The 26,943-nt window shown below is 41.2% G+C and overlaps 1 protein-coding gene across 1 annotated transcript in view; it reads right to left on the reverse strand.

Annotated features, from left to right (window-relative positions):
* Positions 1–2,583: 2,583 nt before the first annotated feature.
* Positions 2,584–26,943, reverse strand: part of ppp4r1l (protein phosphatase 4, regulatory subunit 1-like) — an 89,396-nt gene continuing 65,036 nt past the window's right edge. Inside the window, exons 13-20 of the mRNA XM_059980371.1 lie at positions 26,012–26,104; positions 21,606–21,791; positions 17,149–17,310; positions 16,053–16,153; positions 10,715–10,835; positions 9,535–9,669; positions 8,323–8,464; positions 2,584–4,395 (exon numbers count right to left, since the gene is read on the reverse strand). Of these exons, the coding sequence (XP_059836354.1) occupies positions 4,247–4,395; positions 8,323–8,464; positions 9,535–9,669; positions 10,715–10,835; positions 16,053–16,153; positions 17,149–17,310; positions 21,606–21,791; positions 26,012–26,104 (1,089 nt within the window). The 3' untranslated portion in view covers positions 2,584–4,246. The remainder of the gene's footprint in view (positions 4,396–8,322; positions 8,465–9,534; positions 9,670–10,714; positions 10,836–16,052; positions 16,154–17,148; positions 17,311–21,605; positions 21,792–26,011; positions 26,105–26,943) is intronic.

Genomic DNA, 26,943 nt, shown 5'->3' on the forward strand with positions numbered 1-26,943 from the left:
CAAGTGATCTTGAGCTTTACTTTGTCTAATTAGTTCTCATTGTTGGCAATTTCTCCTAAATAATCTAGTCCAATAAATATATTCTCAATCCATCCAAAATAGCCAGCCTGAAATTCCAGTCTAAAATCCAGTTAGAGATCGTCATACACAAGTTGAGCTGAATTGATGTCAACTAAGAACCTTGGAGTTTCTGAAGTAATGCATAGATCAAAACTCCGCCATGGAAGGTCCCAAGCACTGCTGCGAAAAGGTGAGGGCTAGCAACCCCATCCTGTAAAAACCCAGTGCCACAGAAGCTCCAAAGACCTCATCCCTGGGAGAGGAAGATGATGATGGGCTATACCTGGGATAATTTGAAAGAATGGCCCACAATATAAGACTCTGGTGAGCTGCAGTTGACAGCCCATGTACAGAATCAATCTCAATGCATTTGGAACTTATTTCAGAGAATGATTTAAAAAGCAGATAAAACATGATTTACCGTGACAGTGATTCGTTAAAGAGATTGGTTAAAGCTTGTGAGTTGAGTTAAGTCAGGAAATAGTAAAGCTTATCTCTGTGCATAACACACATCCACTTGCTGTGCTGGTGTGTATGCGATGAAGATCAAGTCTAGGTTTTGGCAGTTATATCAATTGATTAAACTTTGGGAAAAGCCATGGAGCAGCTCTGCGAAGAACCTCACTGACAGATAAATAAATGGAACAAAATTCGTGAAGTGGAGGAACTTGAATATGGTTCAAATTGCGTCAAAGGATTTGCACGTTTTATGTACGGAATAATAACAACCTTGGAATGAGTTACAGGTTGGGGAAATTAAGAATCTTAATTTTGCAGAATACCAGACACTAGTAAATGAGTTACAGATGTGAATGTAATTGAGATGTAATTGAGCAGGGGCAAATAGCATGGATTAAGGAAAAACAATAAAATAAAAAATACAAACGGTAGGAGAAATCTAAAATGTAGATTGTGAAACTGTGAATGAATACATAAGTATCAATATTTAAGAAAAAGCTAGGTAGGCATTTAAAGGATTTAAAAACAAAGAAAAAGGCTTCTACCTGATAATTCCAATCTTTTTTGTCAAGCATAATTATCATCACCAACACAAGGATGGATAATTAGTTTACATGTCAGTGGCACAAAAAAGGGGTTAAACTCATGGGGAGAAGAGGGAAGAATTAATACAACCTATTGTACAATGCTAACTGAAAGTCAAGGAAGATGAAACCAAGTTCAAGAAAACAGCTATACGCGTCCAGTTGCTGGGATTGTGATGTGGCGAGATCTGAAGGATTATTCTAAGTGGGATGTTCCTTTAAAAAGAGAGGGGGCAGCGAACAGCGTGTGTGCTATTACAGGGAGAGAGAGCAACAGAAAGTCCGAGTTGCCTTGGAAACTGAAAGGCTGAGCTATATGATGGACAGTTTGTGTTCAGCACTTGTGAGATATATACAAGGTCAGTTGGCTTTGTAATCAGACACACCAGACACCGAGGAAGACACTGGTGAGCTTTGTGTGCCACGACAATGGTGGGGTTTTTGCTCACAGTGTGGGCAAAGGAGTGACTGGTGGGGAGCTATCTGTGTATTTAACCCTGGCCTGGGTTGATAACTCCACTACAGAAGACGGTCCTCTTTCTGTGGCCACAAGTCGGTGACTTTGGTAAGTTTCAGGAGCAGGAGGACAACGTGGAGGATCGATGGCATCCGCACTGGGAAGACAAAACAACTCCCTCTCTCTCTCTCCAACTTCACTCAATTCAAATTCTAGAACTGAACTGACTACTTACCATACCACCATAAGAATGTATCATCTAATCACCTGAGCTGGGAGAAGCTTGGGAACTTAATTTACTCACTTATACATGCATATACTCTGCTAACCTGTTTTGCCTCATTTTGTTTTATATTACTTTATCGTGTAGTTATTAATAAAATAGAGTTTATAACGGAAGACTCAGACTCCAGGTGTGTCCATTTCTGCTGGTCCTTTTTAACCCATTACGGCACAGACTCCATAGCAGAAAAAACTGATAACTAAAGAAAAAGTAAAAGTAATTGAACAGCTCTACAAACAACGGCACTGGCTGACAGTCAAGTGGCTTCTTCTGAGGTGAAACTATTTTCTCATTCGTGGAATGTATTTTGAAATACATTATAGCTTAATTTAAACCAGATAGAGACTCAAAATGAAGCAGGTGACCAAAACTATTTTTAACACTTTTACTTCTTTAAGTGCCTAACTAGCTTCTTTTTAAATACTGATGTTGGTATTCATTCACAGTTTCACAACCTACACTGTAGATTTAACCTACGGTTTATATTGTTGTTGGATGAACCCAGTTATTTCCCTGGCCCGGCCCTGTCCAGTTTGAGCTTGGGCTCGCACACATATCCAATGAACAAAGCTATTCAACAGTCATCAAGTGCCAATACACTAAGAATGTCATGGGACTGGAGGACAGGTCGTCGATAAATGAAGCAGTCCGTGTCTGCGTGTAGCAAAGAAATACACAATTGATAGTCCAATGAAGGATTTTGATTAAATCATTGAGAAGAATGTACAAAATCATTACAGCAACACAGTATTTAATGTTAATTGTAAAAACCCAAACTTGAAACTATAGTTACAATATAATCAGCCTTTACACTATACAAAAACCTCATTCCTATACACCATTCAATAAAAAATGCTTCGTAATACAAGTTGGCATCAAAATAAAATAATTGCAAAGGCAGGAAATCCTGATGCAGGCCATTTGTTTCACCATAACGTGTGGAGAAGGAGTAGATGACAAACAAGGACAGAGAAACTTTGCACATTCAGGGGATTCCCAAAACTGCCTTTCCAAAAAGAGGAATCCACCCATACTGGGTAAAATCATTGCCATCACTTTCATAAAGGCAGAACCAAGTCCCCACTACAGCTAGCTAGCTATGGCTTGTTCCCTGATACCTATTGCCCAGAAACCATCCACTGTAGTGAGCTATGAAGTCTGACTGTGTAGAGTCTCCAAGAGAAGAAGCTGTAGTGGAAACTGTGGTGGATACCGAAGCAGGCCCAGACTGGTACCAGCAGTCCTCCAGCCAAATTCAGCACCAAATAATCAGGCAGAGGTTTAATGTACCTCTCCTTTATCTTGGGAGTATCCTGCAGTTCCAGCTCCAAGCACACATCACACTCCCTTCAGCAGCTATGGAGCAGCTAATCCAAGGATAAAAGAAATTAAATTAACTTTTAAAAGAAGATTAAAATTCATTCTACTTCACATTTACTACAGTTAAAACTGAATGTATACCAGTCCTCTAACCTTGTCATTAAAGGTATTGTTGCATTTTCAGTGCCATCAAACTCAAAACCAGTGTTCCCAATTACATTGTGAATGTACACAATTAAAATGCTCCAGTGTAGCAGTCAGGCTAATCTCCTTCCACTGGCTTGAAGTGCTCTTGTACCTTCCCGGTTAGTTTTTGAATAACTAAACTGGCTCAGGTGTTCATTGAGAAGTTGGGGTGGGCAGACCAGGAAGCCCGTAGGTGAAAGGAATACAAGCTCCACTTCTCTTTCAGAGGCCATAGTCCCAGAAGGAGAGCTGAAGTCAACCAACTGGATACACAGTGTGACTTTCAAAGCAGAAATGGAAAATATCTACACGTGAGAAGTGGGGCAGAACAATACAGATATCAACAAGTTTTCAAAAAGTTAAACTATACTCAAAAATCATTGTGCTCACTGCTTTCTGAAACTTACAAATGCATGTCATTTGGGGATATTAATACAAATAATTTATGTAGAATTAGGAAAGTTAGAAGTACAGCTTCTTTTTAGAAAAGATAACATGCTGTAATCATTTCCAAATTAGTTTGTTTGTAGAAATACAATTGTATTAGCAAATACAAATATTTGTGTCAAAGGATGCTTTTAAAAAGGAACTTCCACATTAGTTTTCTGATCTAAAAACAGTCAAGGAAACATGGCTCTTGTAGTCACCACCTATTAGCGAGTTCCACACCAGCTCAACCTGGAATCCTCTTTCCTTCGTTATTAAAAGCTCTGTATTTGACAAAGAGGAAGGTGCTCTGCATCCTCCAGTCCTGACCCAGCCTGCAGACCAACATAACAGTCTCTTTGCCACTACATGTCACCTCCATTGTGTGCCAGAGACAGTGTCGACCCGGTCCAGCACCAGTTCAGCAACTGTATGTGGTTAGGAAGTCAGACAACTTTGTTGGAAACATTCTCAGTTTATGAAGGTGGTGGTGTTTACGGGGTTGCTCCTGATCTCAGTGCTTGCAAAATAACGCACGTCACGGTCTCTGTCCGATTGCAGGATCAAGACGATCTTCTCAACAGCTTCTACGTGAGGGTTATCAGCCTCTGTGAAATACGCTGGGAAGAAGAAAAGATCAGTGCACCATTAAGCACAGCCTGCTTCCACTTAGTCATTCAAAGAACATCAGAACACAAGATATGGAACGATCCCCCAAGTATGCTCTGTTGTTCAGTTAACTAATGTTAACCTTGTCCACTTTCCTGCCTAATTCCCATAACTTCTCAGCTCCAGATCCCAAACTCAAATATACTTAATGGCCAATATCAAGAATTCCAATGACTCTGAGTGTGAAGAAATTACTTTACACCTCAGTTCTAAAAGGCCAACATATTACCTGGAGAAACCCTTGGTGGTCCTATACACTTCAGCTCCTAGAAAACTTCTCAGAATCATATCCCACTACAGGATCTCTCATGTACTGAACCTGGACATGGAAAATAACTGCACACAGTACTAAAATGCTGCACCAAAGTCCTCCAAATCACGACAAGAACTTTGGAATGCCAACCTCCACTACTCCAAGGTTACAGCTGAGGCTCCAAACTATGACGGTTCTCCATACTAATCATCCATAAGACTTTTCTTCACAAGCTGAGTTTAAATGAGTACAGGCACAATTTATTTTTCACTGAAGGTCAGCCATATAGGTTCTTCCAGATGTCCATACATATATAGGAGATAAGAAAGAACTGGGCTGTTTATTTTTCTCAGACTACAGAGAACATCTGTAGAACATGGATGGCAGTTCCAGGTGACTTTAACAAATAATATAGGAACCAACATAAAAATTGCAGGAGGAACCCAGCCAGTCAGGCAGCATCTATGGAGGAAAACAGTCAATAAAAGCATCTGGAAGTCCAGATGAATGGTCTGGACCCAAAACATCAACTGTTCACTTACCCCAACAGATACTGCCTGACTCAGAGTTCCTCCAATGCTTCTTCTGTTGTTCTTGTGTCAGCATATGCACAGACATGGGATAGGATCACTGTTTCGCCATTAAGCATATTGGATAAACTTAATAATGTACTTTTTTTTTATAAACTCAGGAATTCATAGGGGAGAAGATATTAACAGCTAATAGGGACCATGGCTTTCCAGTGATACAGGTGACCACTATTTTAAAAACGTTTCTTGGAGAATTTCAACTTCACCACTTCCACATCCAAAGCGTTAACAAACAGTTTGTAAAATCTCAGTTTATGTTTAGATTTTTCAGAATGTTGTCATTATAAAAAACAGGTGAGACAGCTCAAAATTTACCCACTTTTAAAATTTGGACCACAATAGCAAGATCACTGGCTCACAGGGAAGCTAACAATTCCCTCAGTTAATAACTGAAATGTGGCATAATTGCAAAACTGGTCAAAGATAATATTCAGTGGAAATATATCAGGTACTTGCAAAGTTAAGCATAGAACGAGGAAAGGGTATCATAGCTTTGATATCACACCTTGGTTACAGTATGGAAGGAATATCATCCTGCCCACACTGGACTCTCCAATGTTCCAGTCCATCCCATTCCTCAGCTTTCCCTGAAGACCTGCAATTTTTCCACCCTCAAGTACACATCAAAGCCCTTCTGCAGGTTATGAATGAATGATTCTGCCTGGCTTCCTAGAATCTCAGATTATAACCAGTCACTGCATTACAATTTTATGCCCTCATTTTACACAAAGTCATGGGCAACTCACTTCCTTTGGTTCTTGATTCTTCTACCACTGGAAGACAGTTTCGCCAGGTCTATACTGTCTGAACTTGTGACTGCTGTCAACACATCAAATAAATTACCTCTGCCTCTCTGAGACCAATCTCAGCTTCTCCCATCTGAGATACAAGAGGTTCTCTAGTTACTGGTAATCTCGAGCAACAGACATAAAACGCTAAATTGGATTAGGCATTAGCTTTTGTGGAATAAGCCAGAGAGTGGTAGGAGATGGTTCCCTCTCTGACTGGAGGCCTGTGACAAGTAGTGTGCCACTGGGGTGGGTCCATTGTTGCTTGTCATCTATATCAACGATCTGGATGATAATGTGTTAACTGGCTCAGTAAATATGAGAATGACACTAAGACTGGGGTTGTAGTTTACGGTGAGAAAGACTATCAAAGCTTGCAATGGGATCTAGACAAGCTGGAAAAATGGGCTGGAAAATGGCAGATGGAATGTAATGCAGAAAAGTGCAAGGTGTGGCGCTTTGGTAGGACTAACCAGGGAAGGTCTTACACAGTGAGCGGTAGGACACTGAAGAGTGCAGTAGAACAAAGGGATCTGGGAATACAGGTCCATAATTCATTGAAAGTGGTGTCACAGGTAGACAGGATTGTAAAGAAAGGTTCTGGTACATTGGCCTTCATAGATGAAAGTAATAAAAACGGGAGATGAGATGTCATGTTGAAGTTTGTACAAGACAAAATGAAGTCTAATTTGGAGTACAAGCACAGTTTTGGTCACCTACGTACAGGAAAGATGTAAACAGGATTGAAAGAGTACAGAGAAAGTTCACATGGATGTTGCCGGGACTAGAGGACCTGAGTTATAAGGAAAGATTGAATAGGTTAGGACTTTATTCCTTAGAACGTAGAAGATGGAGGGGAGATTTGATAGAGGTATACAAAATTATGAGGGGTCTAGACAGAGTAAATGCAAACAGACTTTTTCCACTGAGGTTGGGTGAGTCTACAACTAGAGGTCATCGGCTAAGGATGAAAGGTGAAATGTTTAAGGGGAACATGAAGTGAGTTTTCTAGACTCAGAGGGTGGTGAGAATGTGGAATGAGCTGCCAACTCAAGTGGTGGAAGCAACTTCAATTTCAACATTTAACAGAAGTTTGGATAGGTACCTGGATGAGAGGCATGTGGAGGACTATGGTCTGGGTGTAGGTTGATGGGAGTAAGTAGTTTAAATGGTTCAGCATGGACTAGGTGGGCCATAGGGTCTCTTTCTGTGCTGTAGTTTTCTATGACTCTAACTCAATATCAGGCAGCATCTATGGAGGGAAATAAACAGTCCGCACTTTGGGCCGAGACCCTTTAGGATTGAGTTTGTGAGGGAGATGATAGTAAACAATGGCAGAAGAATCATGGGATGGAGCTGAAAGGTCACTTGGAGAATTAAGTGGCAATGGCATGTGAAATCATGTGGAAGCAATGAAATCAAATGGATATGAGTATGGAAGATTGAGGGATGAAATCTAAGTACATCGGGCGGTGGGGGGGTGAAATTGCACAGGCTCATGGACAACGTAAGAAAACAGGGAAGCAGAGAATGAACTGAGGACAATGTCATGTGCATAAAACAGGTTCCAGAGACCGAGGGCTATGAACTCCTGCACGTGTGTGGAAATCTGGTCAAAATTTGTCTGCTATAAGGAACAGAAACTTGTTGACCAAACGTCCACACACACGCAGAAGTGTCAAATGGACTATGACTGGAATCATAAACTCACTTTTATCTTTTCACTGCTACTGCCTGACCTACTGACTGTTTCCAGCATTTTCTGTACCCTGTAGTGGAGAAGGCACTGAACAAGAACGTTATTACAAAACTGGCCAGAGGTACCTTTTCATAGAAGGGTTGTAGAGATCTGGAACACTTTCAAAGAAAATGTAGACATTAGCAACTGAAAAGTTTTAAATGAGATTAATAGAATTTTATTAGCTGAGTGTTTCAAAGGAAATGGAGACAAGATGGTAAAACGGTTGAGACATGAATTAGCATAATGGCAAAACATAACCAACACCATATGTCCAGTGATAACTACTGGAATAACAATTATTGGAAGTGCACAAGTTGTCTACTGATTTAAATTGCTGATGGGGTCATTTAGGAACTTCATACATCCTCATACTTCCAAAACAAGTAAACTTGAAATCTGCATATAAAGATCATTAATCTGAAATGTTAACTCCATTTCTCTTTCCAGATGCTGCCCGACCTGCTGCGTACCTCCAGTATGTTTTTTAAAAACATTTTCATACTTGCCTTTCTCCAATAAAGTATGCCTCAGTGCCTTGGCCAGCAGCACTCGAACATTTGGGACCGGATCACTAGCTAAACCAAGCAGGCTGGGAAGAAGGTGTTCCGCAAACTGATTTACAGGCATGCAATCTTCCTCCACTATTGCCTGTGCAGAAACAGGAGAGATTTTTTTTCACTTAATGCTATTTATGTTTCTTTTTCTTGCCTCTTATTTTTGAAGGATGCCAACTCAAAATATTACAGCCAGGATATTTAGAATAACTAGTCACGTGATTGAAGACCAGTTAGATCTAGATGAATGTGGACAGCTCCATGTTCAATTATGCCAACAGTGAAATTCAGATGCTACCCTGATGTGATTTCATCGTCTGGGACACATGATGACATCACTCTGATGTAAACTGGCAGGGCACAATGTTGACTTGAGGCTCTATTGGAGTCATAGAGTTATACAGCATGGAAATTGGCCCAAATTGACTAATTTGCCTATCTGAGCTAGTCCCATATCCTTCCTAAACCTTTCTTATCCACTTAGCTGTCTACTGTAGTTTTAAAATCAGAGCCAACTTGGGAGGGAGATTAATTGGTAGGTGAAAAATTCATCCAAATCACAACAGAATGTCAAAACCCTGGTCTGTGGGCCAACACCCATCTTCATCCTGGGCTCACCAACCCTCCCTGCAGGAATGTCAACCTCCTCATTAGCACCTCCCTTCCACATCTTCACACCATACTCCCAATCTCCCCAAATGTTCCCCAAATCCCTGATACAACCCTCCACAATCTAAGTAGATCCCACTAGACTCCATCAGCTTCTCTAGAACTAGGTACCCTCCACAATCCCTATCCAGTCACTCTAACACTGTACTCCAACCCACCCACCCCACTGTTCAGTCAGCGGATTTAGACCTTGGCCCCAAGCAAATTCTGATATGCTGGGACAATGACTAAAATGGCAGTTTTCAGGATTAGGGTAATGCCATTGCAATGCACCCTTTAGGATGCTTTCAAGTTTCCTAGTATACAACTCACACCCACATCACAAGCACCACTAAGTGACCATTTGTGCAAGGAACATCACTGAGGTTTTCATTTGGGATTGGGAAAGGGAAGCAAATATAAACCACAGACAGACTTAGTTTGGTTCCCTTCCCCTCTGGCCTATTACTAAATGAGTCACCTTAATACAAGAAATTACTTGGCCCACTCACTTACCTGGCAGATAAAAGCAAATGCCTGCCGCCCAGTCCACTTGGCACAGTGGCAAAACCGAAGAGTGAGCTCATTCATGAAGTTCACAGCTAACGACTCTGCAGCAGATGTATAGAATTTCCTTAGGATCTCTACCACCTGTAGACAGGCAACAGAGAGGCTTGTTAGCAACCACTTGCAGCAGGAAAACGAGAAGCTTCTGTTAAATATTTCAGTTTGTCTATTCAGCAAAAGAGGCTGTCACATTCCAGCCTCAGTATCACTTCAGTTATCCCAGAGTGTTATATAAAATAAAATCAAATGTAATGCTTAGTTCCCAAGCCTTTCAATACTGTATGAAATTGGTTCAGCCAGCTGCTCTTTCACATTACATTGGTCCTGATCTTGCTTTATTATTGAATCCTAAAATGCTGAACCCTTTAACTGTAACTTTTCATTTCTCTACAATAATTGTGATATTTTCAACATTACAAACCTTTGCATTTATTTAGGGATTGTTTCTGAAGGTATTTTTTCCTTTCACTAGCCGGAAGTCTGTTGGTCATTCCTGATCAATTCAGAATGCCTAATTATCTGATTGGTAAGAGTTCTCCTTTTTCATCAAAGTCAGACAAATAGAACCAGCAGCTCTTGGATACCAAACCACAAAGGTTTGGTAATGCCCACATCTGCTGGAATATTCTTAAATTCAAAGCTTCCTAAAAACAAAAATGCTTCAGGCAAGCAATCATTTGAAAACTTAACAAAAAGAATTATATGTGAAATAATCAAACGGGAGCATTATTTTAATATAATGCTCATTTGCATTTTGATTAGTAGGACACAACCCATGCAGCAAAACTGTTGTCAAATGGTTCATATCGACTTGAAGAGAGCTTATCTTAAAGCATCACTGAAAGGAACTATAGACTGCAATACACAATACTAAATTGAAATGGCACCTGTAAGTGAAAACCCTCAATTCTCTGAGAGAAAGGAGATACTGTCAGAGCCTAGCTTATGTTTCCATTTTCCACTCCTGATATGCTAGAGAGGCAGCCAATCATGAAGCCTCCCAAGAGTGATCCCAACTACTGAAGATTTGGATTCAGGCCCAAATCCAAGTGAAAATTAATGAGAGCCCCACAAGACAGAAATACAATCAAACAATAACTTGAAATAATAAGGCTTGTCTTGTGCTCACCAGCTTGAAGGAAATCCACCGAACCTCAGCAACCTTATCCGAACAGAGTGACAGAGCGATGTGTCGTAAGTAGTCATGCACATCGTTGGGACTGTACAGTTCCAGCAGTAAAATTACCTGTCTGTAATAGGCCATGATTATGTCAGTATTGTTTTAAACCAGAACTCTATACTGTACATAACTGACTCCAAATAAAAATGATTCTATGATTAAATACACACATATTTTTTTCAAACATACAGTGGGTTGTGAAATTACAACAAAAGTATTACTAAGTCATTAGGTCAGCATATACGCTGTTGTATGTCATTAAAACATGGCTTACATCAAAACAAGCAGGAATGTGATCTGTCATATTTGGAAATATTAATAACTTTTAAATATTACCATTTTAGTTACTGTGCTTTTCTAATGTTATACACAACATATTTTTTGATTAAAACACAGAAAGAGCTCATGTGGCACGTTTATCACAGACACAAATGCTGGCCTTAATTTTGTGTCAGCTTGTATCCTTTAAAATCACAAAATCAAAGAAAAACATACCACAGGAACAGACCCTTGGCCCACTGAGTCTACAGCAACCATCAAGCATCCATTTACAATAATCCTACATTAATCCCATTCTCCCTTGAAGAACTAATGCAACTCCCTTAAGCATTCTATCAACTCACCGATATAATGGGTGTAATTTATAGTGCCAGCACATCTTTGAGTGTGGCAGGAAACTAGAGCAGTGGGGGAAGCCAAGCTGGTTACAGGGAGAACATGCAAACTCCAAACAGACAGCGCCCCAGGTCAGAACTGAACCTGGGTTTCTGGGGCTGAGGCAGAACTGCTATTAGCTAAGCCACTATGCTTTGCCTATAATCCCCGATTTCTTCAACCATCTGTCATATGTATCCTTAAACATCGACATGGTTGCTGCTAACCTTTATATATATTTACAACAGTCTCACATTCTCTGGTGTAAAAAGCTCCACTAACCTAGGTCCAAATTTTGCTTATTGTACCTTCTGTCTACATGAATTTTTATGATCCCTTAATCTGATAATCTGAAACATCTCTTCCTTTCATTCAATAATAGACAATAGGTGCAGAAGTAGACCATTCGGCCCCTCGAGTCTGCACTGCCATTCTGAGATCATGGCTGATCATTCACTATCAATACCCAGTCCCTGCCTTGTCCCCATATCCCTTGATTCCCCTATCCATCAGATATCTATCTAGCTCCTTCTTGAAAGCATCCAGAGAATTGGCCTCCACCGTCTTCCGAGGCAGTGCATTCCACACCTCCACAACTCTCTGGGAGAAGAAGCTCTTCCTCAACTCTGTTTTAAATAACTGACCTCTTATTCTCAATCCATGCCCTCTGGTACTGGACTCTTCCAACATCTGGAACATATTTCCTGCCTCAATCCTATCAAATCCTTTAATTATCTTAAACGTTTCAATCAGAACCCCTCTCAATCTCCTCAATTCCAGCGTGTACAAGCCCAATCTCTCCAGTCTCTCTGCGTAAGACAGCCCTGCCATCCCAGGAATCAACCTAGTGAATCTACGCTGCACTTCCTCAATTGCCAGAATGTCCTTCCTTAAACCTGGAGACTAAAACTGTATACAATATTCCAGGTGTGGTCTCACCAGGGCCCTGTACAAATGCAAAAGAACATCTTTGCTCTTGTACTCAATTCCCTTGTAATAAAGGCCAACATTCCATTTGCCCTCTTCACTGCCTGTTGCACTTGCTCATTCACCTTCATTGACTGATGAACTAGGACTCCTAGGTCTCTTTGCATTTCTCCCTTACCTAACTCTACACCGTTCAGACAATACTCTGCCCTCTTGTTCCTGCTTCCAAAGTGGATAACTTCACATTTATTCACATTGAATGACATCTGCCAAGTATCTGCCCACTCACCCAGCCTATCCAAGTCTCCCTGTATTCTCCTAACGTCCTCTTCGCATGTCACACTGCCACCCAGTTTAGTATCGTCAGCAAACTTGCTGATATAGTTTTCGATGCCCTCATCTAAATTGTTGACATAAATCGTAAAGAGCTGTGGTCCCAATACAGAGCCCTGTGGTACCCCACTAGTCACCTCCAGCCAGTCCGAGAAACACCCATTCACTGCTACCCTTTGCTTTCTATCTGCCAACCAGTTTTCTATCCATGTTGAAACCCTGCCCCCAATGCCATGAGCTCTGATTTTACTCACCAATCTCCTATGTGGCACCTTATCGAATGCCTTCTGAAAATCTAGGTACACAACATCCACTGGCTTACCCTCGTCTAACATCCTTGTTACACCCTCAAAAAACTCCAACAGATTAGTCAAGCATGATTTGCCCTTGGTAAATCCATGCTGGCTTGGCCTAATCCTATTACTGCCATCAAGATGTGCCACTATTTCGTCCTTAATAATGGACTCAAGCATCTTCCCCACGACTGACGTTAGGCTAACAGGGCGATAGTTCTCCGTTTTCTCCTTCCCTCCCTTTTTGAAAAGTGGGATAACATTAGCCACTCTCAAATCTTCAGGAACTGATCCTGAATCTAAGGAACATTGGAAAATGATTACCAATGCATCCGCAATTTCCTGAGCCACCTCTTTTAGAACCCTCGGATGCAGACCATCTGGACCCGGGGATTTATTAGCCTTCAGTCCTACCAGTCTATTCATCACGATTTCTTTCCTAATGTCAATCTGTCTCAACCCCTCTGATATCTTATGACCCTGGCCCATCCATACATCTGGGAGATTGCTTGTGTCCTCCCTGGTGAAGACAGATCTAAAGTACGCATTAAATTCTGTTGCCATTTCCCTGTTTCCCATAACAATTTCTCCCAATTCATTCTTCAAGGGGCCAACATTGTTCTTAACTATCTTCTTTCTCTTCACATAGCTAAAAAAGCTTTTGCTATCCCCTTTTATATTCCTGGCTAGACTGAGCTCATACCTGATTTTTTCTCTCCATATTGCTGTTTTAGTTAAGATCTGCTGTTCCTTAAAACTTTCCCAATCATCTGTATTCCCACTCATCTTAGCCCTGTCATACTTCTTTTTCTTTAATGCTATACAATCTCTGACTTCCTTTGTCAACCACTGTGGCCCCTTCCCCCTCTTTGAATCCTTCTTTCTCATTGGAATGATCTGCTTTTGCATCTTTTGTATTATCCCCAAGAATATCTGCCACTGCTGATCCACTGTCTTTCCTGCCAGGGCATCCGCCCATTTAACTTTGGCCAGCTCTTCCCTCATGGCTCCATAGTCTCTTTTATTTAATTGCAACACTGACACCTCTGATCTGCCCTTATCCCTCTCAAATTGTAGATAAAAACTTATCATGTTATGATCACTACTTCCTAATGGCTCCTTTACTTCAAGATCACTTATCAATTCCTGTTCATTACACATCACCAAGTCCAAAATAGCCTCGTTCCTGGTTGGCTCAAGCACAAGCTGTTCCAAAAATACATCCCTTAGACACTCCACAAACTCCCTATCCTGGGGTCCAGCACCTACCTGATTCTCCTAGTTCACCTGCATGTTGAAATCTCCCATAACGACTGCATTACCTTTCGCACATGCCAATGTTAACTCCCTAATCAACTTGTACCCAATATCCACGCTACTGTTTGGGGGCCTGTACCCAACACCCATTAGGGTCTTTTTACCCTTACTGTTCCTCAGCTCAATCCACACAGACTCTACTTCCCCGTTCCCAAGTTACCTCTTGCTAAGGACTGAATCTCATTCCTCACCAACAGGGCCACCCCACCTCCTCTTCCCATATTTCTGTCTCTACGATAGCACGTATACCCTGGTACACTCAGTTCCCAGGCCTGATCCCCTTGCAGCCATGTCTCCGTTATCCCAACAATATCGTAGTTCCCCATTTTCATCTGAGCTTCAAGCTCATCTGTCTTATTTCTGACACTACGCGCATTCAAGTATAGAATTCTTAGCCCATTCCTCCTCTCTTTGCTTAAAACACTGTCTATTGTACCTAACCCAGCTCCTTGAACTTCCATCGGGCTAATTGCACCTTGAATTTTGATGACCTTCTCAAGATCACCCAAACCTTCTACACATTTAACCCCATGCTCCTTCTGACCAACCCTCTGGATCTGGATCCCTGCCCCCTGCACATCTAGTTTAAACCCCCCCCGAGTAGCACTGGCAAACATTCCTGCAAGAATGTTAGTACCCCTCCGGTTCAGATGTAGACCGTCCCTTCGAAACAGATCCCAATGTCCCTGGAACAAAGACCAATTATCCAAAAACCTGAACCCTTCCCTCCTGCACCATGCTCTCAGCCTCGTATTAATGTGCATAATCATTCTATTCTTCGCCTCACTCGCACGTGGCACAGGTAGCAATCCCGAGATTGTCACCCTGGAGGTCCTGCCTTTCAGCTTCACTCCTAACTCCCTGAACTCTCTAAGCAGGACCCCCTCACTCACCTTACCTACATCGTTGGTCCCTACATGGACCACTACATCTGGGTTCATGCCCTCACTCTCAAGAATAGCCTGCACCTGATCTGAGATGTCCCGGACCCTGGCACCAGGGAGGCAACATACCATCCGAGACTCTCGATCTACCCCACAAAATCTCCTATCTGCCCCCCTGACTATAGAATCCCCTAAAACTATCGCTCTCTTCTCTTCCCTCCTCCCCTTTCTAGTTGAGGGTTCAACCTCTGTGCCAGAGGCAGGACCACTACAACTCATTCCTGGTAGGTCATCCCCATCAACAGTATCCAGTACGGTATACTTATTGTTAATGGGAATGGCCGCAGAGGTGCTCTGCTCTCTCTGCCTGCTCCCCCTGCCTCTCTGGACCGTCACCCATCTGCCTACTTCTTGGTTTTTTGGTGCCCAAAATTTTCCTTCAGTAGTTTTAACACTGCAAAGTAGATGAGCCCAGTGAAGCAATTCCAACTAATGAGCAACTATCATACCAAGGTATTGGTGAACAGTCTGTGAATTAAAGAGCTTTCAAGTGAATTGGTCAAGGAAGAATGGGGTTACTAGAAGACACTTGCACCAAACAAAGGCAACTTGGACTTTGGTTTGCTCAGTGAGTTACGTATTGCTACATTTTTTGATATAACTCAATAATTTGAACTCAATTAACTTTGAACTGATGTGGAACTTTACATCAATTGAAAATATAGGCTTATACCTCATACAGTATTTTCCCAATAAACTGAACCAAGCCACATATCTCAATGTTTTAATCCACACTGAAGAAGAGTTGTCAAGCTCACAACATGTTGTGAAAGAACACTTTCAGGTCTTTATAATGAGTATAAAGCATGGAATACCCACTCTGCTAATTCGTATCGAAAACGCCAATTCCTGCTGTTATCTGTTACCATGAACTCTTGGAGCTGGTACAAATACTCACGTCGCTTGTCCATATGCAGCAACTGTAAAAAGCACAATATATATGATAAGCTCCAGAAAGGACAGATACAAGCAGCTAAACAACTTACACAATACGTTAAATGAAAGTAATAATTCTTACTGGGTGACTAATTATCTCAAATTACAGAAGTATATCACTGGATTCAAAGGTCGTCACACACAAAGTGGACAGATAACAAGCATAGAGTCACACAGTACCACAGCACATAAAAAAGCCCTTCAACCCATTTAATCTATGACAAACAAATATTCTGCCCAGTCCCATCGACCTGCACCTGAACCATGCCCCTCCCGTCTATGTACATATCCAAATTTTTCATGAAATGCTGAAATCTAACTCACATCCACCACTTCTGCTGGCTTCTTGTTCCACATTCGCACCACCCTCTAAGTCAGGAGTTTCCAACCTTGCTTAATGGTATTGCCTTGCATGCCCTTGACTCCTGGTGGAGTCGTCGGGGCGCTATCATGCCAAGCGTTGCACCAGTCTGTACCATCTTTCACGGTGTTCGTCCAGAGCATAAAAAAGGTTCGAAGTGAAGTTGTTGCCCCCTCAGGTACCCCTTAAGTATTTCACCTTTCATCCTGAACCTATGATCTCTGGTTCTAGTCTCACCTAACCTCAGTGGAAAAAGTCTACTTGCATTTACCATACCTCTACCCCTCATAATTTTGTATACTTCCATCAAGCCTCCTCTCATTCTTTTATGCTCGAAGGAATAAAGTCATAATCTATTCAACCTTTTCCTATAACTCAGGTCCTAAAGTCCTGGCAACATCCTTGTAAGTTTTCTTTGTAGCCTTGATATCTTTCCCACAGTTAGGTGACCAGAACTACAGAACAACAGAATCTCATTTTAAATGCTTTTTGTGGTAATTGTGCACATTCAGTTTTATTTCACCTAACATTTATCACATTTCCAGTATATTTAAGGATGCACACTTGAAATATAATTCAACTTCAAACTACCCAAAACATTGATCTAATGAAGCTTACCTTCAAGAAGTCGTACAGGTGCTTGAGGACTCCAATTCGCACTTCATCCAGATCTTTCAGGAATCCATTGAAAATAGGAAGCAGGTCAGCTGCAGTCAGTTGATCACCGAGGATCACAGCCAGCTCATGTATGGAAAAGGCCAGCGTTCGACGGACTTTCCACTGTCACAGATTAACAACAAAAGAAAATCAGAAAAATAAACACATAGAAAATGTTAATATTTTTATACATTTGTACAGCTCACCTAGCTGTTGTTTGTTGGACATTGCTATGCTCAAACAGGCTGCTGTATTTCTAATAGTTACAATAATAACTATATTTTTGGTAATAATTATCAACTTTAAAGCACTTTGGGATACCACTAAGGAGGCGCCACATATATCCTTTACTCAGATACTTAAAATCAAAGCAAACAATATCAATTCTTATAGTCCTACAGCAGCACTTTTTGATATATCTTATGATAACACAGGTCAGTCAAGTTCCCACTCAGCAACGGATATGGGAAGAAAAGGGTTAAACTGAATACAGTCGGCCCTCCTTATCCGCGGGGTATCAGTTCCGAGACCCCCCCCCCCCCCCCGCGGATACCAAAAAACGCGGATGCTCAAGTCCCTTATTTAACCTAGCTCAGTGCAGTGGTCTTTAGGACCCAGCGGAACCCCGGACTTTATTTAACATGCTCAGTACGGTGGACATTAGGACCCGGCAGTGCAGCTCTGAATCTGCGGTGTTTCTGTTCACGAAAATAATCACGATCACGATTGAAAATAAGGTGGAAATGATAAAGCGATCGGAAAGAGGTGAAACGCCATCGGTCATTGGAAAAGTGTTAGGCTACAGTCGGTCAACAATCAGAACAATTTTAATGCAGCATGTGAAAGGTCCTGCCCCAATGAAAGCTACAATTATTACTAAGCAACACAATGGTTTAATTATTGAAATACATATGTTTCTTAAGTGTCTTATATGCATAGAAAGGTAAAATATGTACTATATACTAAGAAAAACATTTGACTAACTGACGCTAAATAATCAGGAATGAAACTCATTCATAACCCGGGGACTGCCTGTACTTTTAAGTCATTTCTAGATTACTTATAATACCAATTACAATATAAATTCTATGTAAATAGTTGTTTTACTGTATTGTTTAGGGAATAATGACAAGAAAAAATAGTCTGTACATGCTCAAACAATGAGTGCTGGAAAGAGAACTTCCGGGTTTTCCCGATCCGCGGCTGGTTAAATCCGTGCATGCGGAATCCGCAGATAAGGAGGGCCGATTGTATACATAAAAAATGGCTGACAAATGTCTTTCATATTCCTCTGTATAAAAATATAGAGCAAATATGAATGTCATGAATGCCAGTCAAAACAAAAATCACTGCATGCCATTCTTTGGAATTAAAATAGCATCTCTGAAACTGACAAAAGCAGCAAAAACTTTAAATAGTGAAGTTTGGAGAAATGCCTTACCAAGACCTCCCCATCTGGTAAGCCATAGTGTAACAGCACTAGACTTAAGGGGGCACAAGAGACTGCCAGACTCGAGGAAATGTTCCCAATGCATCAATGTCATATCTATGGGAGGCAGTGTGGGAAAGTGCTATCAAGGTATCAGAACTCCATAGGACATAGAGTACAGGAACAGGCCCTTTGGCCCACAATGTTGTGCCAAACCAATTAAATTAGTCATCAAATGGCCAACTAAACTAATCACTTCTGTTTGCACAATGTCCATATCCTTCTATTTACTTCACATTCATGTGCCTGTCTAATGGTCTCTTCAAAGTCCCTAATATATCTGCCCCTACCACCACCCCAGGGAGCACATTTCAAGCACCACACTCTTTCTCAAGTCTCAAAACTTGCCCCTCACATTCCTTTCAACTTGTCCCCCTCACTCTAAGTGCGTGCCCCTGGTATTTAACCATTTCAACACTAGGAAGAAGACACTGCCTGTCTACTCAATCTGTGTCTCTTATAATCTTAAAAACTTCTATCAGATCTCCCCACAACATCCACCACTCCAGAAGAAAACAACCCACATTTGTCCAAACTCTCATTATAGCCCATCCCCTCTAATCTAGCAGCTTTCTGGAAAATCTCTTCTGCACCCTCTCCAAAACCTCTACATCCTTTCTATAGTGGGGTGACCAGAACTGTATGCAGTAATCCAGATGTGGCCTAACTAGAGGTTTATAAAATTACAACATAACTTCCTGACTTTCAAACTCAGTGCCTCAACTAATAAAGTCAAGCATGCTATATATCTTCCTTACCACCTTATTGACCTGTATAGCCATTTTCACAGCTATGAACTTGGACCCCAAGATCTCTCTGCTCATCAATGCTGCTAAGAGGCTTGTCCTTAACAGTGTACTGCCTCATTACATTTCATCTACCAAGGTGTAATATTTCACATTGGGTGGGGTTAAACCCCATCTGCCATTTCTCTGCCAATATCTGCAAATAATCTATACCCTGTTGTATTCTTTGCCAGTCTTCTACACTGTACCACCAACCTTTGTTTCATCTGCAAACTTACTAACCCACCCATCTACATTTTAATCTACATACATTACAAACAGCTGAGGTCCCAGTCTAGGACTCTGTGAAACACCATTAATCACAGAACTCCAACTAAACGATGTCCATCAACCAGTACTCCAGTCTTCTGTGGGCAACCCAGTTCTAAATCCAAATGGCCAATCTGACATAGATCCTAAGAATCTTAGTCTTCTGAATGAAAGGCAGGGACTGGGTATTGATAGTGAATGATCAGCCATGATCTCAGAATGGCGGAGCAGACTCGAGGGGCCGAATGGTCTACTTCTGCACCTATTGTCTATTGTATTGAAACAGGACAGAGTTTTGAAGAACAGTGTCTGCAGGAGCCAGGTTCTTTGGGCAAAGAGGGGTCATCAAGACCTTAGAGTTACAGCCAGACATTCCTAACAGGAGAACTTCCCTGCACTTGTTCAACATGCAAAATTCATCTTTTGAGAAGATTGCAATGTCACTCCAACATACTGGAGGAAGCTGAGGTCAAGTCTTCTCCTCCTAAGTATGGACTTTGGGTGGCTTCCCTAATACAGCTGTGAGCAGCAAATGACACTGTGAACAATGGGGCCAATTGCCTGGAAAGAGACAGAAACCAGAAAGCTGAAAATGACCGTGGCCTTGACCTGTGAAGCAGTCATGCCACAGGTGAGGTTTGTTTTTTGAGAGTAGGTCAAACAGTTGAGCAAGAACAAAAACAGTAGTTTGATTGTTGACCTATTAAACAGCACAGTTTCAGGGGCAAAACCTGGTTGTTCTGTGAGTGAATATGAAGTGCAGTTTTTCAGGCTGAAAATCCACTGCAGATGAATTTTGCATGTAATCAATGTCACTTGGAGATATTTCACGCAGGAAAAACGTGCTAATCAGGATAAAAATCCCCCCAGTAAAAAGTTCCCTCCATCAGATACATGCTTAAACTTGTTCCATGCTGCTTAAGCTAACTTTTAGCTGCATAATGTCATTGTTTCCAAATAATGCAAATCTGTTTCCAGCCCCAGCAAAAATGCCTCACACACACGTGGCACAGTACATTCTGGGGAGAATAAACAGGAATGTGTCAAGGCAATATTATATGATTAGTATAAATGGGCAGTTGGTGGTTAGTTCACACTCAGAGGCCCACAGGGCCTGTTTCTGTGCTGTACAACTATAACTCTTCTTCAATAAACAGAATACCAGCTCCACAGCATTGCAAAAGAGAAGCCAAACTCATAAAATACTGAGGGACAGATCAGTAATGAGAAATCTCTGATCTGTTACAGATTTTGCTAAATAGTCTTTAATGAAGATTTACTGGCAAAGTAATTCTTTCACAAATGCAATCGGGAAAATTGCAGGATGAAAAAAGGGGGAAAGAATGATAAATATGATGTGCAAATTCAAATTAGTTTTGGGAGTTGATAAAAGAAAGATATGACAGTCTTAGCATGATTTTATTTACACAAACAGATTTGGAACTTAGGATAACCCTACAATGCTTTCTTTGTTCCTTTCTGAAGCATAAATTATTTTGTTTCTTCCTCCTTCCAGACTTGGTCTTTCACTAGAACAATGGGGCAAAAAAAAATTGCTGAAGTAACTCAGTGGGCCCCAGCAACTGTGGAAACTCTTCTTCTGTACTCTGCTATCTGACCCATTAAGCGCTCCAGCAGTTTGGTTTTTTTTGCTCCAGATTCCAGCATTCACAGTCTCTCATGCCTCTATCTAGGGCCTGGTTCTTCATCCAAATTTTATTTTGAAGGATCGAAGTAGGATCAACACCATCATTACTCACACACAAACCAGTTCTTCCACAAAACTCATGTAAATAAGAAACAAATACTTTCCTGGATCTGGTACCATGTATCATTAATTAAAACTCAAGGTAACTTTGGATTCAAATACTCGCCTGCACATCGGACGCCAGAGTCTCATAAGTATTCTTTAAACAATGCCAATTCTGCCTGCCAAGGGTTAGAGCCACACCTGGAAGACTGTATGCACAGTGCTTTGTAATTTCAGTGTCAACGGTTTGAGCTCGGGAGGGATCTGTCATCGACAGGTACTGGTCCAGCAATGGCTGTGGAATAACATCCTAGTAGGATGAAAAAACACATTTTACAAGCAAACAACAGCAAGAATAATCCCCTATAAACTGCTTCACAGTTAAACTTAGCAACGTGAGAGAATAAAGGATAAACTGAAAGTACTTTTGATTGGAAATAACATCACTGTGGGTCACCTGGACAAATACAGGTCTCAACCTTCTAAGTTACAAAGGGAAAGGCGGGGGCAGGTGGTTGGGGGATAATCAAATTCTGTTGTTAAGCTCAGAGCCAAAACGTCGCAAGATAAACCATAGGACAATAATACATAGATAATTCTTTTTGAATGACTTTCATGTTCTTTCTTTGTTTTGTGGCTATCTGGAGAAGACAAATTTCAGAGTTGTACGTGGATCTATGCTTTGATAATAAATGAACCTTTGAAAGTGGAGTTATTTAATAGACTAAGAACATCTACAGATTGTCTCAGATCAATGATTCTTTTAGACCAGAAGACAGGAGCAGAATTGGGTCATTTGGTCCATCAAGTCTCCTCCACCATTTGATCAATGCTGATTTATTTTCCCTCTGAATAACATACTCCTACCTTTCCCACATAACTTGAATGCCTTTACTAATTAAGTACCATCAACCTCCACTTTTTAAGTATACCCAATGGCCTCCACAGTTATTTGTGGCAATGAATTCCACACATTCACCAGCCTCTGGACTAGGACTGCCAGAATGGGTAATAGCTTCTTTGCCCAGGTTATAAGATTCTTGAATACTCTGCCACCACCATGGCCTTGTCACTCGGACAGCAAGCTGTTTACTGTTACTGTACTGTTTTCCTGTGCTATGCACTTCACATGCATTTTGATTATATTTTAACTTATTTGTGGGATTATTTTGTTTTACGTGGTGTGTGTGAATTATGCATTGTGGGTGCACCGTGGTCCAGATGAACATTGTTTCATTTGGTTGAATATATGTACAGTCAGATGACAGTAAACTTGAACTTGAACTCTGACTAAAGAAATTCCTCATCTCAGTTCTAAATGGACGTCCTTGTATTCTGAGGCTGTGCTCTCTGGTCCTAGACTCTCCCACTACTGAAACCATCCTTTGCAAGCCCACTCTATCTTGACCTTTCACTGTTTAGTAGGTCTAAATGAGAAACCCCTTATTCTTCTGAACTCTGGCAAGTACAGGCCTAGAGCCAACAAATGCTCCTCATATACTAATCCTTTCATTCCTGGGATCATTCTCGCAAATCTCCTCTGGACCATCTCCAATGTCAGCACATCCTTTCTTAAATGTGGACACCAAAACTGCTCACAGTACTCCAAATGTGGTCTGACCAATGCCTTATAAAGCCTCAGCATTACATCCTTAGTTTTATATCCTCTTGAAATGAATGCTAACATTTTATTTGCCTTACTTACTGCAGGCTCAACCTGCAAGTTAATCTTTAGGGAATTTTGTACTAGGATTCCCAAGTCCCTTTGCATTTCTGATTTCTGAAATCACTCCCTGCTTAGAAATTAGTCTACGCCTTTATTCCTTCTAACAAAGTTCATGACCTTACACTTCCGTCACTGTATTCCATCTGCCATTTCTTTGCCCGTTCTCCTAATCTGTCCACGTCCTTCTGCAGACTCCTTGCTTTTTCTGTACTATTTGCCCATTGACCTACCTTTGTATCATCTGCAAACTTGGCCACAAGATCAACTCCCTCATCCAAATCACTAACATGAGTCACAGAACAGTATAGCACACAAAGAGGCCCTCCGGCCCATCTAGTCTGTGCCATTGTTCTGCACTCGGTCCATAGCCCTCCATACCCCTCTCATCCATGTGTCCATCCAAATTACTCTTAAATTTTGAAATCAACCCCACATCCACCACATGCACTGGCAGCTCATTCCACATTCTCACCACCTTCTGAGTAAAGTCCCCTCTCATATTCCCATTAAACATTTCACCTTTCACCGTTAGCCCGTGATCTCCAGTTCTAGTCTCACCAAACCTCAGTGGAAAAGCCTGCTTGCACTTACCCCATCTATACCCCTTGGAATTTTGTCAAATTATGTCAAATCTCTCCTCAATCTTCTACATTCAAGGGAATAAGTCCTAACCTATTTAACTTTTCCCGATAACTCAGGTCCTCAAACCCAGCAACATCAATGTAAATTTTCCCTTCACTCTTTCGATTGAATTTACATCTTTCCTGTAGGTAGGTGACCAAAACGACACACGATATTCTAATTAGGCCTCATCCACGTCTTATACAATTTCAACATAACATCCCAACTCCTGTAGGCAATACATAGATTTATGAATGCCAATATGCCAAAAAGCTGTCTATCTGTGACACCACCTTTAAGGAATTATGGATCTGTATTCTCAAATCCTTCTATTCTATCGCACTCCTCAGTGCTCTACTGCTCACCATGCAAAACCCACCCTGGTTGGTCCTACCAAACTGCAACGCCTTGCACTTGTCTGCATTAAATTCCATCTGCCATTTTACAGCCTATTTTTAAAGCTGGTCCAGATCCTTCTGCAAGGTTTGATAGTTTTCCTCGCCATCCACTATACCTCCAGTTTGATGTCATCTGCAAATCTGCTGATCCAGTTTACCATATTAACATCCAAATTATTGATACAGATGACAAACAACAATGAGCCCAGTACTGATCCCTTCGGTACACCGCTAGTCACAGGTCTCCAGTCAGAAAAGCAATCACCTACAACCACTCTCTGGCTTCTTCTGCAAAGCCAATGTCTAATCCAAGTGACTGAACCTTCTTGACCAACCTCACCTGCAGAACCTTGTTAAATGCCTTGATAACATCCATGTAGACAGCATCCACTGCCTTGCATTCATCAACCTTCCCGGTAACTTCCTAGAAAAACTCCATAAGGTTGGTTAGACATGACTTACCACGCACAAAGCCATGTTGAATATCCCTTATCAGTCCCATCTACTCAAATACTTATATACCTGGTGCCTTAGAATACCTTCCAACAACTCTCCCACTACTGATGCCAGGCTCACCAATCTACAATTTCAAAGCTTATTCTTAGAGTCTTTCTTAATGTGAAACATATAACGTGAAAAATAACACAGACCCACACCGATCCTTGCATTGTTTCTGTAAGTATTTTACACTGAGAATGAAACACACAAAAATATCAATTTTTAAAATAAAATCATGAATCACTTCAGTTAGTTCAGGTAGCATATTTAAATGGTTAATAAAGCCGATGCCTCACATTCCAGTGACCCAGGTTCAACCCAGGCCTCAGGCATGCCTGTGTGGAGTTTCCATGTTCTTCTTGTGACTACACAAGTTTCCTCACACACTCTGGTTTCCTCGCACATTCCAAAAATGTGCAGGTTGGTAGTTTAATTGCCCACTGTAAATTGTCCCTACTATTGGTTAGAGATAGAACACTGGACAGTGTGATGAGAATAAAATAGGTTAAGGTAGAATTAGTGCAAAAACAGAGGAAAAGGGTGCTTGATGATCTATGTAAGGTGTTGTAAGAAGAAAGAAGCTGTGAGGTGTTAAGTGGAAAAGGCAGAAGGCTGGAGAAGAAAGAATCTGACAGGAGAGGAGAAAGTGAAAGAGCAGGGGATGGTGATAATCAGGTGATGAGAAGAGTTAAGAGACCAGAATGGGAAAATGAAGAAGAGGGAAGGGGAGAGGGAAAAATTTACTAGAAGTTGGAGAAATCTATGTTCATGCCATAAAGTTGGAGGCTATCTAGATGGAATATGAGGTATTGCTCCTCCAACCTGAGAGTGGTCTCATTGTGGAAGAAGAGGAGATCATGGACCATCATTTCAGGACGGGAATGGGATAGGAACTGAAATGGTTGGCCACTGGGAAATTCCACTTTTTGTGGATGGAACTAAGGTGCTTAACAAAGCGATCCCCAAGTTACATCAGCTCTCACCGACATAAAGGAGACTGCAGTGGGAGCACTGGATACAGTAGATGATCCCAACAGATTGACAGGTGAAGTGTTGCCTCACCCAGAAGGACTGTTTGGGGCTCAGAATGGAGGAGACGAAGGAGGTGAATGGGCAGGTGTTTGTAAGGATAAGTACCAGGAGGGACATTAGTGGATAGAGATGAAAGGACAAGGGAATCATGGAAGGAGCGATCTCTGCGGAAAGCTGAGTTGCGGGGGGAGGTAAAGCTGTCATTAACACAAGCTGGAAATTGCATCACTCTTAACAGAACTGAAGTTTACAAACCTGGATTTTTGATTGATCATCACCAAAAAGTAAACTGTTGTCATGTTCCATCTCCAATGTCCCAGCATCACAATGTGTCTTACTACTCAGGTTCTGAAAATGGAATATATAACTATTTACTACAAACTATTTAATGGTATAGGCCACCAGTAATGTCTCCAACAATCACACCCTCTGACAGAACATTAAAGCAGATAACAGGTGAACAAAGGCTATCCCTCTATACCTAACCACCCTATATTTTATATCCCGACTATCATATTTTGTGTAATATAGGATTAGCTAGAGAATGAAGTCAAAAGATGCAAAGTATTTCAGTCACTAAGAGCTTATACTCTGCATCAAACATGTTACTTGCTTTGATGCTTAGTTGGTTGATTTTGGTTGTAATGGGAAAAGTGACTAGATTTTTTGGAGGAAGGGACAGATTGTGATTAATACTATCAAATCTTCAACAGGTCAACAAAACGTGATAAGATTGATTTTGGAATGGCAATGCATTCAAGTTGTATCTTGCGTCTGCTTTAGATTTCTAAGTCAATTAAGCGCAGGGGTTAACAGAAGTTCCATTTCAACCAAGCCCCTTCTCTACTATATGGTACCAACCAACACCTTGGGGACTGTATGCAGTTCCACGTTACTTTATACCATTCCTATAATTGGGATTTGGCAATCAGATTTTTCTCAGTGAACATTGTTGGTCTTCAAACTGCAATTCTGTTGTCAGAGGTCACGATATGGATCAAAGTGCTACCTAATATTGTGATCAGTATCAAACAGCGTGTAAGAATTTCTGAAGGATTTGTCACATCATTTCTTGCTTTGAACAGTTTCACCTTCCACCCAATTCCTAATTTTTTTTACATAAAAATTAAAATTCTCAATGAAAATGAAGGAAGTGTGAGAAAGAAAAAAAGTGCGTTGAGAAAGAA

The sequence above is a fragment of the Hypanus sabinus genome, chromosome 9, assembly GCF_030144855.1.
Source record: "Hypanus sabinus isolate sHypSab1 chromosome 9, sHypSab1.hap1, whole genome shotgun sequence".
Taxonomy (NCBI): Eukaryota; Metazoa; Chordata; class Chondrichthyes; order Myliobatiformes; family Dasyatidae; genus Hypanus; species Hypanus sabinus.